Source organism: Scatophagus argus, chromosome 13 (genome assembly GCF_020382885.2).
Source record: "Scatophagus argus isolate fScaArg1 chromosome 13, fScaArg1.pri, whole genome shotgun sequence".
Taxonomy (NCBI): Eukaryota; Metazoa; Chordata; class Actinopteri; family Scatophagidae; genus Scatophagus; species Scatophagus argus.
The window spans coordinates 6385516-6400947 of NC_058505.1; the positions used below are offsets into that span (position 1 = coordinate 6385516).

The 15432-nt window shown below is 42.0% G+C and overlaps 2 protein-coding genes across 4 annotated transcripts; both read left to right on the plus strand.

Annotated features, from left to right (window-relative positions):
• Window positions 1-17: 17 nt before the first annotated feature.
• On the plus strand, window positions 18-2769 carry LOC124069838 (la-related protein 6-like). Its single transcript, XM_046409314.1, has 4 exons — window positions 18-247; window positions 1257-1379; window positions 1457-1643; window positions 1756-2769. The coding sequence occupies exons 2-4, from the start codon at window positions 1363-1365 to the stop codon at window positions 2701-2703; spliced, it is 1152 nt and encodes a 383-aa protein (XP_046265270.1). The 5' UTR covers window positions 18-247; window positions 1257-1362; the 3' UTR covers window positions 2704-2769.
• Window positions 2770-3148: 379 nt separating this feature from the next.
• On the plus strand, window positions 3149-14650 carry LOC124069839 (neurturin). 3 transcript variants are annotated; one of them, XM_046409318.1, is made up of 5 exons: window positions 3149-5310; window positions 5476-5481; window positions 5762-5919; window positions 11760-12075; window positions 12428-14650. In XM_046409318.1, the coding sequence occupies exons 4-5, from the start codon at window positions 11787-11789 to the stop codon at window positions 12862-12864; spliced, it is 726 nt and encodes a 241-aa protein (XP_046265274.1). In that variant the 5' UTR covers window positions 3149-5310; window positions 5476-5481; window positions 5762-5919; window positions 11760-11786; the 3' UTR covers window positions 12865-14650. The 3 variants fall into 3 exon arrangements, with proteins under 3 accessions (XP_046265274.1, XP_046265272.1, XP_046265271.1); XM_046409316.1 differs by having other exon boundaries at window positions 5476-5919; XM_046409315.1 differs by lacking the exons at window positions 3149-5310; window positions 5476-5481; window positions 5762-5919 and having other exon boundaries at window positions 10518-12075.
• Window positions 14651-15432: the final 782 nt, after the last annotated feature.

Here is a 15432-nt window from a genome sequence, read left to right on the forward strand (position 1 = left end):
CAGCTAGCTGACTGCCTCAAACAGACTGCAAGGTTGGAGCGCATGGGGTGTTCATGCTGCTAACACAGGAGGTTTTTGACCCGGGGCAGGAAATGTTGGTGGAGAGCAGCACCAGATTAGGAGCCAGAACAGAACTGGGCTCAGCAGTCTAGATGGACGTCTTGACAGAGGTGGAGAGACTGAAGAGGACTTTGACGCAAAGAAGAGTAAAAGAAGAAAAGGTGAATGAGCAAGAGGCCAGACAAGAGTAAGTCTTGCTTTTAGTTATTAGCAAGAGCCTTGCAGAATAAAAGGCTGCAAGACAGAATTCTTACTGTCGGACTAGTAAGTTATATTATGTGGTTTGTCTTGTTTGTCTTGTGTTGTTGCACTATTTTGTGAAAGCAAGTAATGTGATCATGATGCACATGTAAAGCTATTGATATGTACAATGGTGTTTAAGTGAACTGCAGTCTGAATAATGGACTGCAGTCTGAAGCTGCAGGGGCGTCAAGTCGCTAAACAAAAAATCAATTTATGCATAATGTTGCTCGTAGGTCTTGAGATGTTTTCTGTTTTTGTGGGTTTTTTTTCTCTGTGCTCTTCTGTCTGGTTTGAAGTGGGTGTGGTTCTGTTGGAGAAAGATGATGTCACTTATTTCTATGGACCAATCAGAATTTAAGTGGTTGAGAATCAAGATGTTGTGTTTACTTGTGTTGCCATGGGGACACTCTTCTCAATAAAACCTGAGCTAAGCAATATTTAATATTTAAAAAGTTAAGTTTTGGCTGCTTTCTATTTAACTATTTTATTCTTAATTATTTATTTTTCAATGGACCTTGGACAGCTTGTTAAATCACTGCTTGTTGATGAATTAAAGTTTAGTATTTCTTTATTAGATTTCATTTAGTTTTAGTTTCTACTGAGGTTTTCAGTTCAGTTTTTGTTGCTCAAAATGTTTAGCTTCTGTTTCTTAAAACTACAATGTTTCTTCACACTTAGTTACTTTACTATAATAAGCTTGTTTGGAGTATATCATAATTTTGCTGGTGCACAGACATTTAATGGTGTTGTTGTTCTTTGCTGTTGATAGTAATACTGGTACCATTTTGCCTTTTTAAACATGGATTTGTTTTCAGTTTTAACTAGTGGTCGAGGTGGTGTTGTGGCATTCTGCTTGTGGCATTTTACAAAATGTTGTTCTAGATCCCATAGAACCAAATGCCATCACAGTGACTGCATGTATCGTATCTAGGTGCATGTTTTTCTTCATACAGGCGGAGTAACTTTACATATCCTCCTTCTTGTCTTTAATACCTGGCTTTACTAAGAAACAACACGGAAACAACAGCACAGAAAACATCACTATCCTCAAGAGATACCATGAGTAATCCGACTGGGTAAGAATATCTGAAAACATATGGTTGACTTATCTACATTGCAGTGAATCATATTGCTAAATCACGTGTTCTTGTAGAGTTGATGCACAATCTGCCCAAGATGAAGAAGACCGTGAAAGTGAATTGCTCTGCTTGAAGATTAAAGCCCAGTTGGAGGATTTGTTCTCTGACAGTCACCTGGCAAGGGACAGCTTCTTGTTGAAACATGTGCTGAAGAACAAGCAGGGCTACGTCAGTCTCAAGCTCCTCACTTGTTTGAAAAAGGTACAAAAAGGTAGACTTTGTGTGCTTTCTGGTGTGTTTACATTAGATCAGTTTGAATAAAAACAGTCCAGAAAAATGCAAGCAAAACTGAAGTTGCCACTGTTTGTCACAGATAAAGGTCCTGACCAGAGACTGGTACATGACTCTAGCAGGAGCAGCGCACTCAGATATCCTGGAGCTGAATGATGAATGCACCAAAGTGAGGCGGATAGAGCCGCTTCCCAAGCAGCTCCTGTGTTCGCCCACCAGCAGGCTCCTTCTCATCTGGAACCTTTCTGTGGACAAAACTGAAGAAGACCTGGAGCACCCTTCACTCTCAGAGGGGATCCTCCGAAAGTTCTGCGTTTACGGCAGCATTACCGCAGTCTGGATCCTGCATCCTGACAAAGAGCTTCCCAAGGAGTTGCAGTGCTATGCCAAGCGTCACAAGGAGCTTAGCCAACATTTTTGTGCAGTGGTGAAGTTTGGAGATTTGGAGGCGGTTCGTAAGGCTTACAGTGCCCTGAAAGCAGAAGAAGAGAAGTCTAACGGTGAGGGCATGTGTGTGGCACCTTTGGGATTCCACCAATCAATCCACCACTTCACCAAGGACCAACCATCAGAGGAAAATCACAAGGACCGACCTGAAAATCCCCTGGAAAATCCACTTGAAACCTCAGAGGATTCAGTCCAGAAGGAACCCTCTTCACCGGTTAAAGTTACTCACGAGAGTGCAGATACATCTCAGCACCAGGAGTCCTCAGATAACTCCATACAGAGAACTTCTCAACAAGTCGCCACCAGCTGTTCTGGACAGTCTGCCCCTGATTTGTTTCAGAGTTACAGTAGGAGGAGCTTGTGCTCTGGAGACTTTGATAAAAATGATTCGCAGAGCCCCTGGGTGCTCAGACGCAAATTGGCAGCCAGCGCCCCCTGTTTGATGCAAAGAGCTCTGCGTCAGCCCTTTGGCCCCAACGGCACCAAGGGATTTTGGGGTACAGGAGAGCCACTAAACCTTCCCTTGCATGACGTAATACCACCCATGCTGAATAACGGTGGCAGATTTGTGAAGCAAATGTGAATGCTATAAATATTTAAAAGCTGTTGACTTTAATAAAATTTGTTTTTTGCAGGATTACGAAAACTATTTAAGTTTTGGTATCTCTATTGGTGAGTAGAATCGTTTATTCTGGGTTACGTGTAGTTGTAAGCCACTGACAGATGGGGGCAGCATTTAGCTGTGTACACAACCGTGTTATTTTAAATACTCACTTCGTCCCACATGCCAAGTTCTAGTCGCATAAGAAGTAAATACACTGCAATGCATGTAAATAGACTGCAACACATATTAGCCAAAGGTACAAATTGTTACACAATCTGAGGTTTTTCTAAAGTTAAACTGTCTCACAGTCTACACATGCCCTTCTCGAAACCCCAGAGGCATGCCTGGGGCCTCAGCTTCTCCGGTCACAACTGCAAATTGGAATGTATATTTGTTCTTGGGCAAGTTTTGATTTACCTTGTTACCACTTTCTCTCGAGAACGAGGTGTTGTCTTTCAACATGAATCATTCAGAAAAAGCCCTCATTGTCTCCCTGCATCGTTTTCATAAATGCTTGTTTAGATTTTGGTTCTCTAAAAAGTAGTTTTCCACTGACTAAGATGACATTTGGCTGAAAACTACGTGTCCAATCATCAAACCACATCTTGTGCAAGACGAGTATAGTAGCAACATTTGTGCCTTATTTCCAGCCTTTCTAATGACACCTCGACTGGAATGGTGTGTTTATAGTGTTACTGATTGAGGGCTTCCCTTAAAATCTTGCCCAAACCTAAACAAAATGTGTTTCTTCACTCATCCACACCCAGTGGAAAAGATTCAATCCGATGTTTACGGGATTCTATCATATTTAAATTGGAAACATTTTTGTTGCCTTTTTTTCTCTTGTATATGCTGAGTGTCAGACTGTCTTCATGACTAATGCAATCTTAGCTGTTGAGTGAGACTTTGCAGCGTATAACGATCAAGTGCTACACCCTTATTGTCTCTGACTTGATTCAGCAATTAACAGCTGTTGGGCTTTTATAGCACGCTGGTTTGTGAAAACCTTACACATCTGTGAACAATATGTATAGACTAGAAATGTTCCTGCCTCATGTCAGGAAATGTTTTGGTGCTGACAGTCCCTTTTCAAGGGCAGAAAAGCACGATATTCCCTGCTGTTAACTGAAGGGCATTTTTTACATAGGCTGTTCTGGCTACTAATTGAGGTGTATGTCAAACAAGGTAGTTGTAATAATTCTAATGTTTTCTCGGGGAGAGGATGTGGATGATTGTGCACCTGCCTACGTCTGCCGAAATATTCTCAACTTGAAGAATGGCCCTAATCCTCTCTTGATTTGTGGCACAGTGTTATCCATCAGGGCAGCGCTGCAAGGGTTGAAGCTGAAGTGAAAAGGAGAGTTTGTCTTGGCTTCAGTTTAGACTTTACATGAAATCTTCTCTTTAGGTCACCGAGATAACAACCGTAGAATATCCATCAATACACATTTTTGGTATGAGTCAAAGCTTGGGTAAAGATTCCTTTGGTTTTTCCCTTTTTCTCTTTGTCGACACTGAAGGAATTTTAAGTCCTAGAAAGTTAGCGCAGGACCACATCTCTGCCTCTCTAGTGCAACTGTGCAAGGCATGATTTGTGTATAATTTGGCCCAAGGAAATGAGAATGACTCATGGCATTAGCACGATGTTTGTTAGCAAATAATTTCTTTCCTGTTGTTATCAAGCAAATAGATAGCTGCTTTATTTCAACATCTTTGGTTGCAGATGCATTTCTGAAACCATCAGTTCTGTTTAGGCCAACACTGTACCTGTAGATTTATTTGACTGGTTTATGCTCTTGAACAGCACCTGTAAGACTTTGTTTAGCTCCCTCGTCTTTCTCCCGTATGCCTCATTTCACTAGTATCCATGCTGGTTGGCCCTTGTTTATATGTGACTGACCCCACACACCTGACGCATTTCCTCCACGGATGGGGTATTTATTTAGATTGCAGTCTGGAGTGCTTGATAGCTTCCAAAAGCACAGCCATCTGCTCCTCATTTGCCTTTCAAGGCTCAGGGGCTAAAACACTGGGTTGTATTGGAAGAGACGTGAACGTGAGATTTTCAGCAACAGCACCCTTGGTTTTATTTCAAGCCAAATGTAGATTGAATCATCATGAAATACCTCTGCTGTGATAATTCCATTTAACTGGGTTTAATGTTGTCTTAGCGCCACTTAAACCAATTGTGAAGTTTCTTAATTCCACCTAAAAGATTGAAAGACACAGACCCCTCTGACTGCACTGATCTGCCCAATTGAGACTATTAACAATTGCCCACTTAAGATGGCAGACTCTTGCGGCAGAAGGTAAATGTAAGCCCTTGCTCAGGCCAAAGCATCCTTTAGTGCTCCTGGAGCTAGAGCCAGGGAGATTATCATGTCAGGAGTAATCCGACTCGGCCCAGAAGCACAACTATGGAGGAGGAGGAGCAACAGTTTAGGGGGGGAGGCAGGCAGAGGCATCAGAGAAGCACTCTGCTCCGCTTTCGGTAACCACGCTCTCCCTCTTCACCCTAACCCATCTTCTCAACTCACAGAGATCACCTCCGTGGATCTGAAGAGGGGACCTGCTGCTGGAAAGAGGGTAAGGAGACATGGATTATCTTTCCAACAGTGATGTTGTTTGAACATGAAAAGATCTGAACTGGAAAGTGTTTCATAACAGAACAGGAATAAAAGTTAAGTCATCTCTAAGATCTGTTGATTACATGACGCTGTACCTCTGTTTCGCTCTGTTCCTCTGTTTCAGACTCAGGTTTGTACAAAAAAAAGGGGGAGACCAGACATTCTGTATGGAGAAGCATGATGACAGAAGCTTTATGAAGTGAACCAAATCCAAGTCAGGGACATTTCTATACACACAACTCTCCTCTTTTTGAATGGATCGACCTGAGTGCCATGAAGTGCCCACATACATTCAGAGGAATGTTAATCTTGATCTTTGCAACCTAAAAGAGTTCTATGGAAGTGCAAATATGATGAAAGAATAATTCAGCCGGACCTGAATCAAGTCAGGACACCTCCCCTACTTGCAGGCACAGGGAATTATGATGATTTTCAGCGGAACAAGCAGGAGTCCTCCCCTCGCACCTTGCCTGTGATGATGATGATGGACTTACCCAGCCAGCACTTGCCTGTGGAGGTCAGCTGAAGACGACGCCACACAGCTAAGTCTGGATTAGCCGGCCGAACGGTAAGGACACCACATCTTCTTTTGTTAGTTTAAGCCGGCAGCTTATGGGGAAGGCGTTAGGTGCCGCTGACAGGGATGCCTCACCAAGTGCTTGAGTGGCAGAAAACACTCGCTGGATTATCTGTATCAACAAGCGGGCCTTGCTGGAGCCGCATGTCAATAATGCACAGTGGCCTGGCACGAAATGTTTGCAGAGCGGTTACTACTGATTGCAAGTGGTATGCTCTATATTGGAAAATCAGCAAAAGAAAGAATTATTATCATATTCTTGCAGAATCTGAATGTCTCAGTTTGTTTTGTGAGGAATATTATCTTTTTCTGTCACTTATCCAACTTATACAACAAGATTTGCCTCATTATCATGCAAAATTACTCTCCAAATACTTTCTGGTTTCTGGTTTCCTTTCCTTTGGGACAACACAGTGATTTCAGATAATTATTATTATTTCTGTGTATGTGTGTGTGTGTCTGTGTTTTAATCATATTAGGAATCAACATTTCCTGCAGAGCAGCCCCTTTAATAATTTGTATAAGCCTTTAAAAAAGCTGGATAAAATGAGTAAAATTGTCATCCAAAATTAAAATGGAGAAGAAGAGAAGTAAACTTGATGATACTCACTATGGATATTTTAGTGAAGTGATGATCCCTTCTCACTAAGCCCATATCATATGTAGAGATTATACTCAATCTAGCAGAGCCCCAAGAGGCCAGATAAAGGTTAAGCCCGAAGTCAATTGAGCTGTCCAACTTTCATAACCTGCGAAAGCTGGTCAGAACTGGAAGAAACTGAACAGAAAGCGGAACTGACACAAAATATACATTGTGCATGCAAATAATTAATATCGTAGTTGTTTGAAGAGAGCACAGGGCTGTGAAGATGCCATTTTTCAGATGTCTGTGCTTGCTTGTGCTTGCTCGCGTGGGTCATATTTGAAAGTGGTATTCAACGTGTGCCAGATGGCCGTCAACCCTTTGTAACAGCATCATCAACATGTTTAACATGGGTTTAGAGGCAGTGCTGTTGTGTTAAAAGAGGATCTGGCATAGACAGATTAGCAGCCAGAATAGCAGCTCCTGGACTCTCCTGTAGAAAGTAGCTAAGACAACATCAATCTTACTCCCCGCTCATACAGAAATGACAAGGCGAGGAAGCCTCCTCCTGCCAAGCCTCATGTAACATCTTTGTCTGTAAGAAAGGCTCTTTAAATGCACGTCAGAACTACACCTTAACTCAACTCTTCCCATAATAGAAAGACCCGGACAAACTGGGACAGGTGTCAAATGTGCATCTATAAGTGCATCTTCCCCTCGCACCTCATTAACGCCACCCTAACGGCAACAGGTTAGAGTTGTGAGATTTCGTGCCTGGGCTGTTAGGTCACTGGATTAATCTGTATAAATCCGTGGGATGTGATAGTAGGTCTTCCAAAATAAAATCTTTTTAAGCACTCACCTACATCCAGTGGATTAAAAGGATGCAGGAATCATGCGTAGTATTTACATAATGAGTGTAAAAATTATCGCTATTTTTCTTGCATTACCCACAGACGCTCTCCCCCTTGTTTTCTTCTCCGTAATGAACGGCAGCTTTCCCACTAACAAGAAACAGTCTTGTTTTAATTATCCTATGGTTACTGAGTGACAGAACATGAGCCAACTGAAGTGGCTGCCCAGCAAAATTATAGCACAGTCTAACCTAAGCCTTTTTCAGTTGCATTAGAACCAAGGCTGGATTTAGAACAGCCAATCCTGGCTCAGAACATCCACTTTATTTTACAGCCTTTTGGCCCACCCTGGTGCCAACACAACAGATCTAACTAACTGAGTTTGTCACATTTCTTCATTATTCTGACTGAAAGAAGGATGGGCTTTATAAGAACAAGACGGAGGGCCTCGTCTGAGTTCTCTTAGCAGGTTCTGCTTGCTGGCCTAACCCCTGAGTTAGAGGTGTCTGGATTAACAGAGACGTGCGCACACACACACACACACACACAGACACAGACACACAGACAGACACAGAGCTCCACCACCATCACTGCAGCCAGGTGTTAACCCACGTGATTGCAGATAAAGCCGGCAGGCATTAGTGCTAATCCCGCCCTGATCTTTGGAATATGTCCCTGTTTCCTCCCCAAGCACTCTCTAGTTGTCCCCAGGCCTCCTGATGCTCACTTAAGAGGGAAATGACAAGACAGTGCCTCTCTAGGACTCCCTAAAGCACGTTATTTCCTTGCAACAACACAGTAGGTGCCTTTCACGCTGTTTTTTTTTATGCCACTGTGTTATCTTTTTACTTCAGGTATTTGTGGGGTGTGTTCAGTGTAGCGCAGAGACACAGAGTCACATGGGTGGAGCTGAGCTGGAACACAGAGCATGGTAATAATGTTCTGTAGGTAGAGGCCTCAGGTAGCACAGTGGCAAATACACAAAGACCTGTGGACATTTCTAGATATAAAGAAGCAGCACTCTTATGTAAGATGGATTATCTAGTGTTTTGTGATGTGCTCCCTGGAAGTGAAATGGGTGTCTGGACAACAATGGAAGGTTAGACTTTGTCTCCATTTCTACACAAGCCTGTGCCATATGATTTGGGAAAAGTGAAACCACGCAATTGCTGCGCGTGTGTGTTTATGGTATGTGAGTCACAGCGAGGGAGAGTGAGTGAGACAGAACAGGCTGTATTTAGGGAAGGCATAGGAGCAAATTCTGCAGAGTGGTGAGACATAAAAGTTGGTATCTGCTTTTTTTCCAGCACAAAGACGCTCTTCATTCAGTCCTGTCTGTGATCTTCTCTGGCTGTAATCGTGTCACACTGGTCAAGATCCAAGCAAGCTGACAAAGAAGGCAACCCCTGTCTGCCGGCTTCATTCAAAAGAGTTAACCACAGACGCCCCTTATCCTCATTTTGACAGATCTCTAGTTCATCTCCCATAGGCTGTGGCATTCTGTTGAGTGTCTCCTTCTGGCATGGGAGGGAGGGGACGACACGAGTGCCATGCTGCTGTAATTACATTACTGCCAGCTTAGCAGCTCCTTGGCCACTGACCCAATTATTCCTTGAAGACATCAATTTTATTGTGTCGTTTGAAATAATGCGATCTTTGAATCACAACAAGAGCTCGGTTGAGGGTGGAGGAGCGGGCTCCAATGTACGATGCACGCGTTGGAGAATACATAATGTCTCAGGAATGGCTTTGACAGACTGAGGAATCCTTAGCTAAACAGTTCACTTCCACTTGCCTCAAACATGTTAATGGTCCTCTGGGACTGTTTTCGCTCTGTTGGTAGCTCCACAGGTGACATATGGCTGACAGCAATCATCAGGTGTTCTATTTCTCGACACGCCTCGTATTCACTCCCATTCTCATTAGAAACACTAAATCCTGATGAGAACTTTCCTCTGTGCAAACTTTGTCCTTTCTCCTTGTGAAAAGATGATTTTCTGTTTATTTTGGGCTTCACGCATTCTATCAACCATATCTCCGAGCATGCACGGGCACATCAGCACTGATGCTTATTCTGCGTTTGAACCGTTTTAGTTGTTTTTGTGACTCATCTGCACTTTTATGTCTCAGTTTGAGGATGGCTTTTCCTTCTGCTCAAGAATCCTCAGGGGTTCCACTGTATCCTCTGCGCTGTTGCTCTTCTCTGTTTGCTGAAAAATGGCAGCGTTTGTCCTCCCAGGAAGCACAACGCTCATTCATATCTTTCCGTTGCTCTCCTAAGGAAAAAAAACAAAAACACAGGTGCCCCTTCCCCCCTATCAATATCTGTATATTTATGTCCATGACAGCAGGGGACGGTGGTAGATATTAAATAACTGTTCTGATTAATCATCCATGACCATCTGAACAAGCCGCAGAATGCTCCTTGGCACTTTTATTGGCGCCAATCGACTGCAGATGGGACTAATGTGTTTCTGAGTGGAGCAATTATGACAATCAAAGTGTCTGCAGGGACATGAGATCAGTGTTTGACGACCAGACTCCGTCCAGTGTCAGTGACTGAGACATCATAGGACTCATCTGATTTTTTCTTTTTTTTTTTTTTCTTAACGAGCTAATTGTTTTATCAAGATGAGCCACAGAGCGGACAGGTCGCAGGCACTGATGTATCACCGCTGTGTGAGACAGCGAACTCGGAGGCTGAGTAATTGTCTCAAACTGACCTATTAATAGCATGAGAAAACAATGATCTCATCCTTTGCCATATATCATAACAAACTGGCTCTCTTTTAAACTGAATATTTATCGCATTTAGAGCGGGAGCGCTGAGAATTCTGGTGTTAGGAGTTGGTGTTGAACCAACAGAAACAAAGTGAGACTTTCCACGAGGCTTCTATCTATCTCTAAGTGTGCTGATTAAATATAGCAGTGAAAACCGGTGAAAGTCAGATGTATAGCCGGGCACCGAGTAGCATTCTGCAACAGCCGCAGTTCAGCGTTTGATTTTCATACACTGTGTCAAATGAGCTTGTTAGCTGAAATGTTTGACTTTCAAATGAATGCCGTACTACCCTTCATTGTGCAGAGACTGCTTGTCACGTCAAACTTATATGGAGTTATAATGTGTGAGTAATGAGTCAAGCTTTGCCGAATAGGACTGGTTATACCTGTTTATACGCTGTTTGTTCCACTGCAGCTCATGCATGCAGCTTCTTTGCATTTTCCCTTTGAACTGTCCAAAGTCGGTGCTGTTTGAATTTGGTCGTCTTACTTCTTTTTTGTTTTGCTTACTACAAAAACTACAAATTCCAAGTAGTCAAATGTTGCTACTTTTACTGTTTTACCTGTGTTTTTTCATAAATATTTGGGTTTGATGTAATCAGCAGGAGTAAGCCACATACTGAGAGTTCAAAACACCAGAAGTTATTCATTTCAGTTTTTTGTTTCCCTCCTAAAGTAGACAAAGATATGTGACATTTTGTCCCATTGTAAACACTCCAGCAGCCTGTATATGTACACTACAGAATCCAGTCTGGCAAAACACTTTGTAAAGCTAAGTCTGGATTTGCTGTTAGTCACTGCCAGTATACCATTTCCGGCTCTGGAGAATTGTTTTGCTCACTGGTGACATGATAATGAAAAATACAAAGAAGTGAGCTTGTAAAACTTCTCAAATACCTGCAGTATGACAACAAGGAAAGACAGAACATGAGGTTTAATTCCTCCGGACTGAGTTTTGTGGTTTTGCGGTGCTTATTGAAAAGGGGAGGCGGTATAAGATGAAGGGATGTACAAACACACGTTACACTGAGGCCTCAACATGCACAGCACTGCAAATAGATGTGGTTAAGAAGGACTTGACCCCCCCTCCCTTTAAAGGATGTTTCAAAAGCATGTAATTCTGCAAAGTTTTTTTTTCCTCTGAAAATGAAGTAAAGATGCTCATATTCTCATCCACATCAGGTATTTTTGATATGACACACACACTCACTTTTAAGAGGTTTCAAGGGGCAGGGGGCTGCAAAACTCATCCAACCTGCCTTCAGCTCAAATATGAAATTGCACTTGTGCTTTTTCCTCTTTGGGCAAATGCGATTAAACACACACTGCATTCTCAGGTGTCAGCAAGTGATGTCAAGAGCACAGATCATGAACTCGCTTAAAGTGAAAATGAGCTAATGGTAGAATCAGAAAAAGTATACTGACAGACAAATAAAAGCCCTGCCAAGAGAAGTGGATTTATGGGTGGATCAATGAAAGATGATGGCACGGAAGATAAATTCTTTTTGTGTTCTCTGTGCTTTTATGTGATATGTTGATAAGTCTGTTTACATGTTAGAAAGTGTGACAGTTCGAACATGTCTGACACTTGTCCATTTGGCCTCTCCCAACAGAGTTTCAATGCTCCTCCACGTTCTAAGATGAAGTTATGGAAAGGTGCTACTTTTGCCTTCGTGCTCTGTGGTGCAGCCCTGTCCATCCTCCTCGTTAGAAACATGGCCACTATTGGACAATTCAAAGCTAAGATGAAATATCCTCACACATCTTCATCCTCATCAAGACGGTCTTCATCATCAGAATCAGCATCCAAGGCCCCGCCACAATCACCCTCATCGCCGTCAGCAGAATCAACAGTGTTGTCCCGGCAGATGGGTGGTCTTCATCGGAGAACGCGGTCAGCGGACGAGATGAACTCTCTTCTCTCACAGTGTAAGATAAACTGTTTTGTCTCCCTTGCTTGTCTGGCCCGACATAAGGTGTCGTGTGAAAGGGCTGCTCGAGTCCAGACTGAACACTTAGTACCTGACTCTGTTGTTTATAGAGCGGGTTTTAATGTCTCACACTAACCTGCAGTCAATTAGCACCTCATAGTTCACTGGCTCTCCACAGAACTATTATAACCTTCAGGAGAGGACGATGCACCTACTTTGCTTTGGTTCCACATGGTCTCACTTAGAGACATTCGTAAGCTGACATGACTTACAGAGAGTTCTAACAAGGTCTGTGTAACTGGTGCTTTGTTGTTGTCAAAGCAAGTGTTGATTTATCTCCTCTCTATCAGTTTCTGTGATGTTTCAGAGCTTCACAGAGGGCGAGCTTCAGCACGTAGTTGGAACCTTGCTCGAGAGAAGGCGGAGGAGGAGCCAGCGTCTGGATGGCAAACAGGCCCGAAGGACTAAGAGAGCCCGGAGGCATAAGCCCTGCTCCTTGAGGGAGCTGGAGCTGACCGTGAGCGAACTAGGTCTGGGCTATGACAGCGACGAGACGGTGCTGTTGCGCTACTGCAGCGGCAAATGCACGGCCCAGCGGCACAACTACGACATCACCATGGCACACATGATGCAGACGGGCTTCAAGAAGAAGGGCCGCAAGGACAAGGTCAGCAACGGGCCCTGCTGCCGGCCGACCGCATTCGAAAAGGACCTTTCCTTCCTGGACAACAAGAGTCGCTATCACACGGTACAGAACGTGTCAGCGAAGAACTGTGGGTGTGTATGACCCAGACAAATGGACCCATCACTTCTTCCTGCTGCTCTCAGCCTCTGTTGGAACAGTTGAACGTGGATGCTGTTAAAAGACAAGCAATGGAATATAAACTTCTGGAAAGAAGGAACAGATTGGAACGTTTTTTAGGCTGCTTCCGGCGGCCTTTTTTTTTGTTTGTTGTTTTTCTTTTTTGTCAGGCAGACTTGACAAATTAACATCACATGGACAGCAGTTGCTGCATTTGTGAATTCCATGTAAAAACAAACAAACAAACAAACAAACAGAAAATGACTGTTCATATCAAAATGTTTTTATTATATTTTCTATCTGTGTAGTAACACTGTAAACTGTGGTGTAACAACAATGTAGCATCATTATGTTTGTGATATTACATTTGAGTGGTAGTGCAAGGCGATAGATGAGCCATGGTGGACTAGATTATTGCTGTTACTACACTTCATATCCATGGTCACTAGCTTTAATAAGTCCAAATCGTGTAGTTTACATGATTATAATGGTGACAGTCAGTCACCTTTCAGGCAAAAACAAGTGCTCAGAATTCAACTCCAAAACCACAAGTAAAAGAAAAATGCAAAGTCATGTAAAGCACCAATGTTTACTTTAAGTTTTGTGCAGGACCATTAATCTAAAGTCTTGCAATGAGCTGTCTCTTCAAAGTATACCCACTTAAAGCTGAGTTGATCACATTTACTTGACTTTTGATCTTTTTCCCTGCTTGTATGCGTTACTGTTACTGACCGCAGTGTTATTACACAGGTAACGAGGGACACGTGTTATTGATAATAATTTGACAATGAAAGAAAATCCTTTTATATAGCTTCAGGTTTGATACCCATCTTTAATTATTTTGTTTTGTATATTGATGTTATGTAGATAAACAATGAGGACCTGTTTCCAAACACATAAATACACTCTCACTTTAAGTAAAACAACAACATGAACATTTGTTCCATCTGCTCTAGAATAACTCATCAAATTAAAAGAAGTTACCATTTTATCTTTATATATATACATATATATATTATCCAAATAACCCCAGAATTGAAGAGACTCATGATCCTTTGGAATTATTTTGTTAAAAGAATTGCCAAAACACACACAAGTCAATTCATTAACGTGGATTCGTAAACACCTCACGTCTCAAGTTCCAGGTGATGTGACCTCTTTGACATCATCTCTGGATATAATTTGTAAAACGTTTACACTCAAAGGTTTTCACTAATATGAGGTGTGAAGGAGATGGATGCTTTTATTGATCAGTAAAGGGATGTTTGTTTTTCACAGAAAACTAACTATGACTTAGGCTCAGGATCTGGAAATGTGTTTGCACCCATCCATAAAACTCTGTTACTTACTATGATCCAAAGCCCATAGCACAGCCGCCTTTTATTGGCCCATCAAATGCCTCCTTGTTGTATTGCCTGGTAGAGTTTTAGGGGAAACTAAGCTGTTGAAATGAGTTATGAAGCATGACTTTCTTTATTTGGTTTGAACCCATCGCAACTTTTTTGCCTGAAGTACAATAAATTATGTTGGGTTTTTGTTTTTTGTTTTTTTGTTTTTTTCCCTGAGGAGGTACAATGTGGGGCATGGATGCGGTGCATCTTTTATTGTAGTTTATATTGTATTTATTTGGGAAGTAAATTATGTTTTTTTGCATATTTATTTAGATTACCACACAGAAACGGGACAGCTTATTATCACTAAGCAACTGTGCCAAAAAATGTTTTATCCAACATTCTATAAGGACTGCTGAATAAACATAACTTCAGAGGTACGGAAGTTCATTATTTCTCCCAAACTATCAACCTCTTGGGTATCAAATGCTCTGTACTCGGATTGTACTTAAAACACATAAATAAACTAATAAAACTGTAATAATACATGATGCTGTTAGTGATGAAGTAAATTACCATAAGAAGGGGATCCCTGTGATCAAATTACACTTAATAAACCATGTGGCTTGTAAAAACACCACACCTTTGTCATGCTAATACGTAAACGTCGGCTCATTCATCGACATTCTCTGAAATAATCTATTATACAACAGCGATGATAGCATAAGCTTATACATCCAGGCCTGTGACCAGACAGTTTGATCCATCTGATAAGCAGGAAGAATCAGCAGGGATCTGACTGTGGCCGTTTCTCTTTTCACATTATTGACAGAGAAGAATATCGACCAGGTCAGGCTTTTCCTTCTCCTTTGTATTCCCATATGTTTGTAACACACTTTATTCTTGTCAACAAATCCCATGAAAGCACGAAAACCAACAGTTAATCGGTCCTACTAACACATATTGTTCCCCTTAGATGATCCTTCATTACAATGACAACTATATAAGACCTGACGTTTGATCCCATACACCATACTGCTGTCAGTATAGAGCGCAGATGTGTATTAATCTGCAGCTGAAAATAGTCTCCAACAAAGGCAATATTTAAAAGCGTTTAGGACGCATTTTAAATTTTCATTATATTCACAAAGTAACTGAAAGTGAGTAGTACTGGATTTCTTGACAATAAGACATAATATCAAACGCAGACATAGTTTTCAGA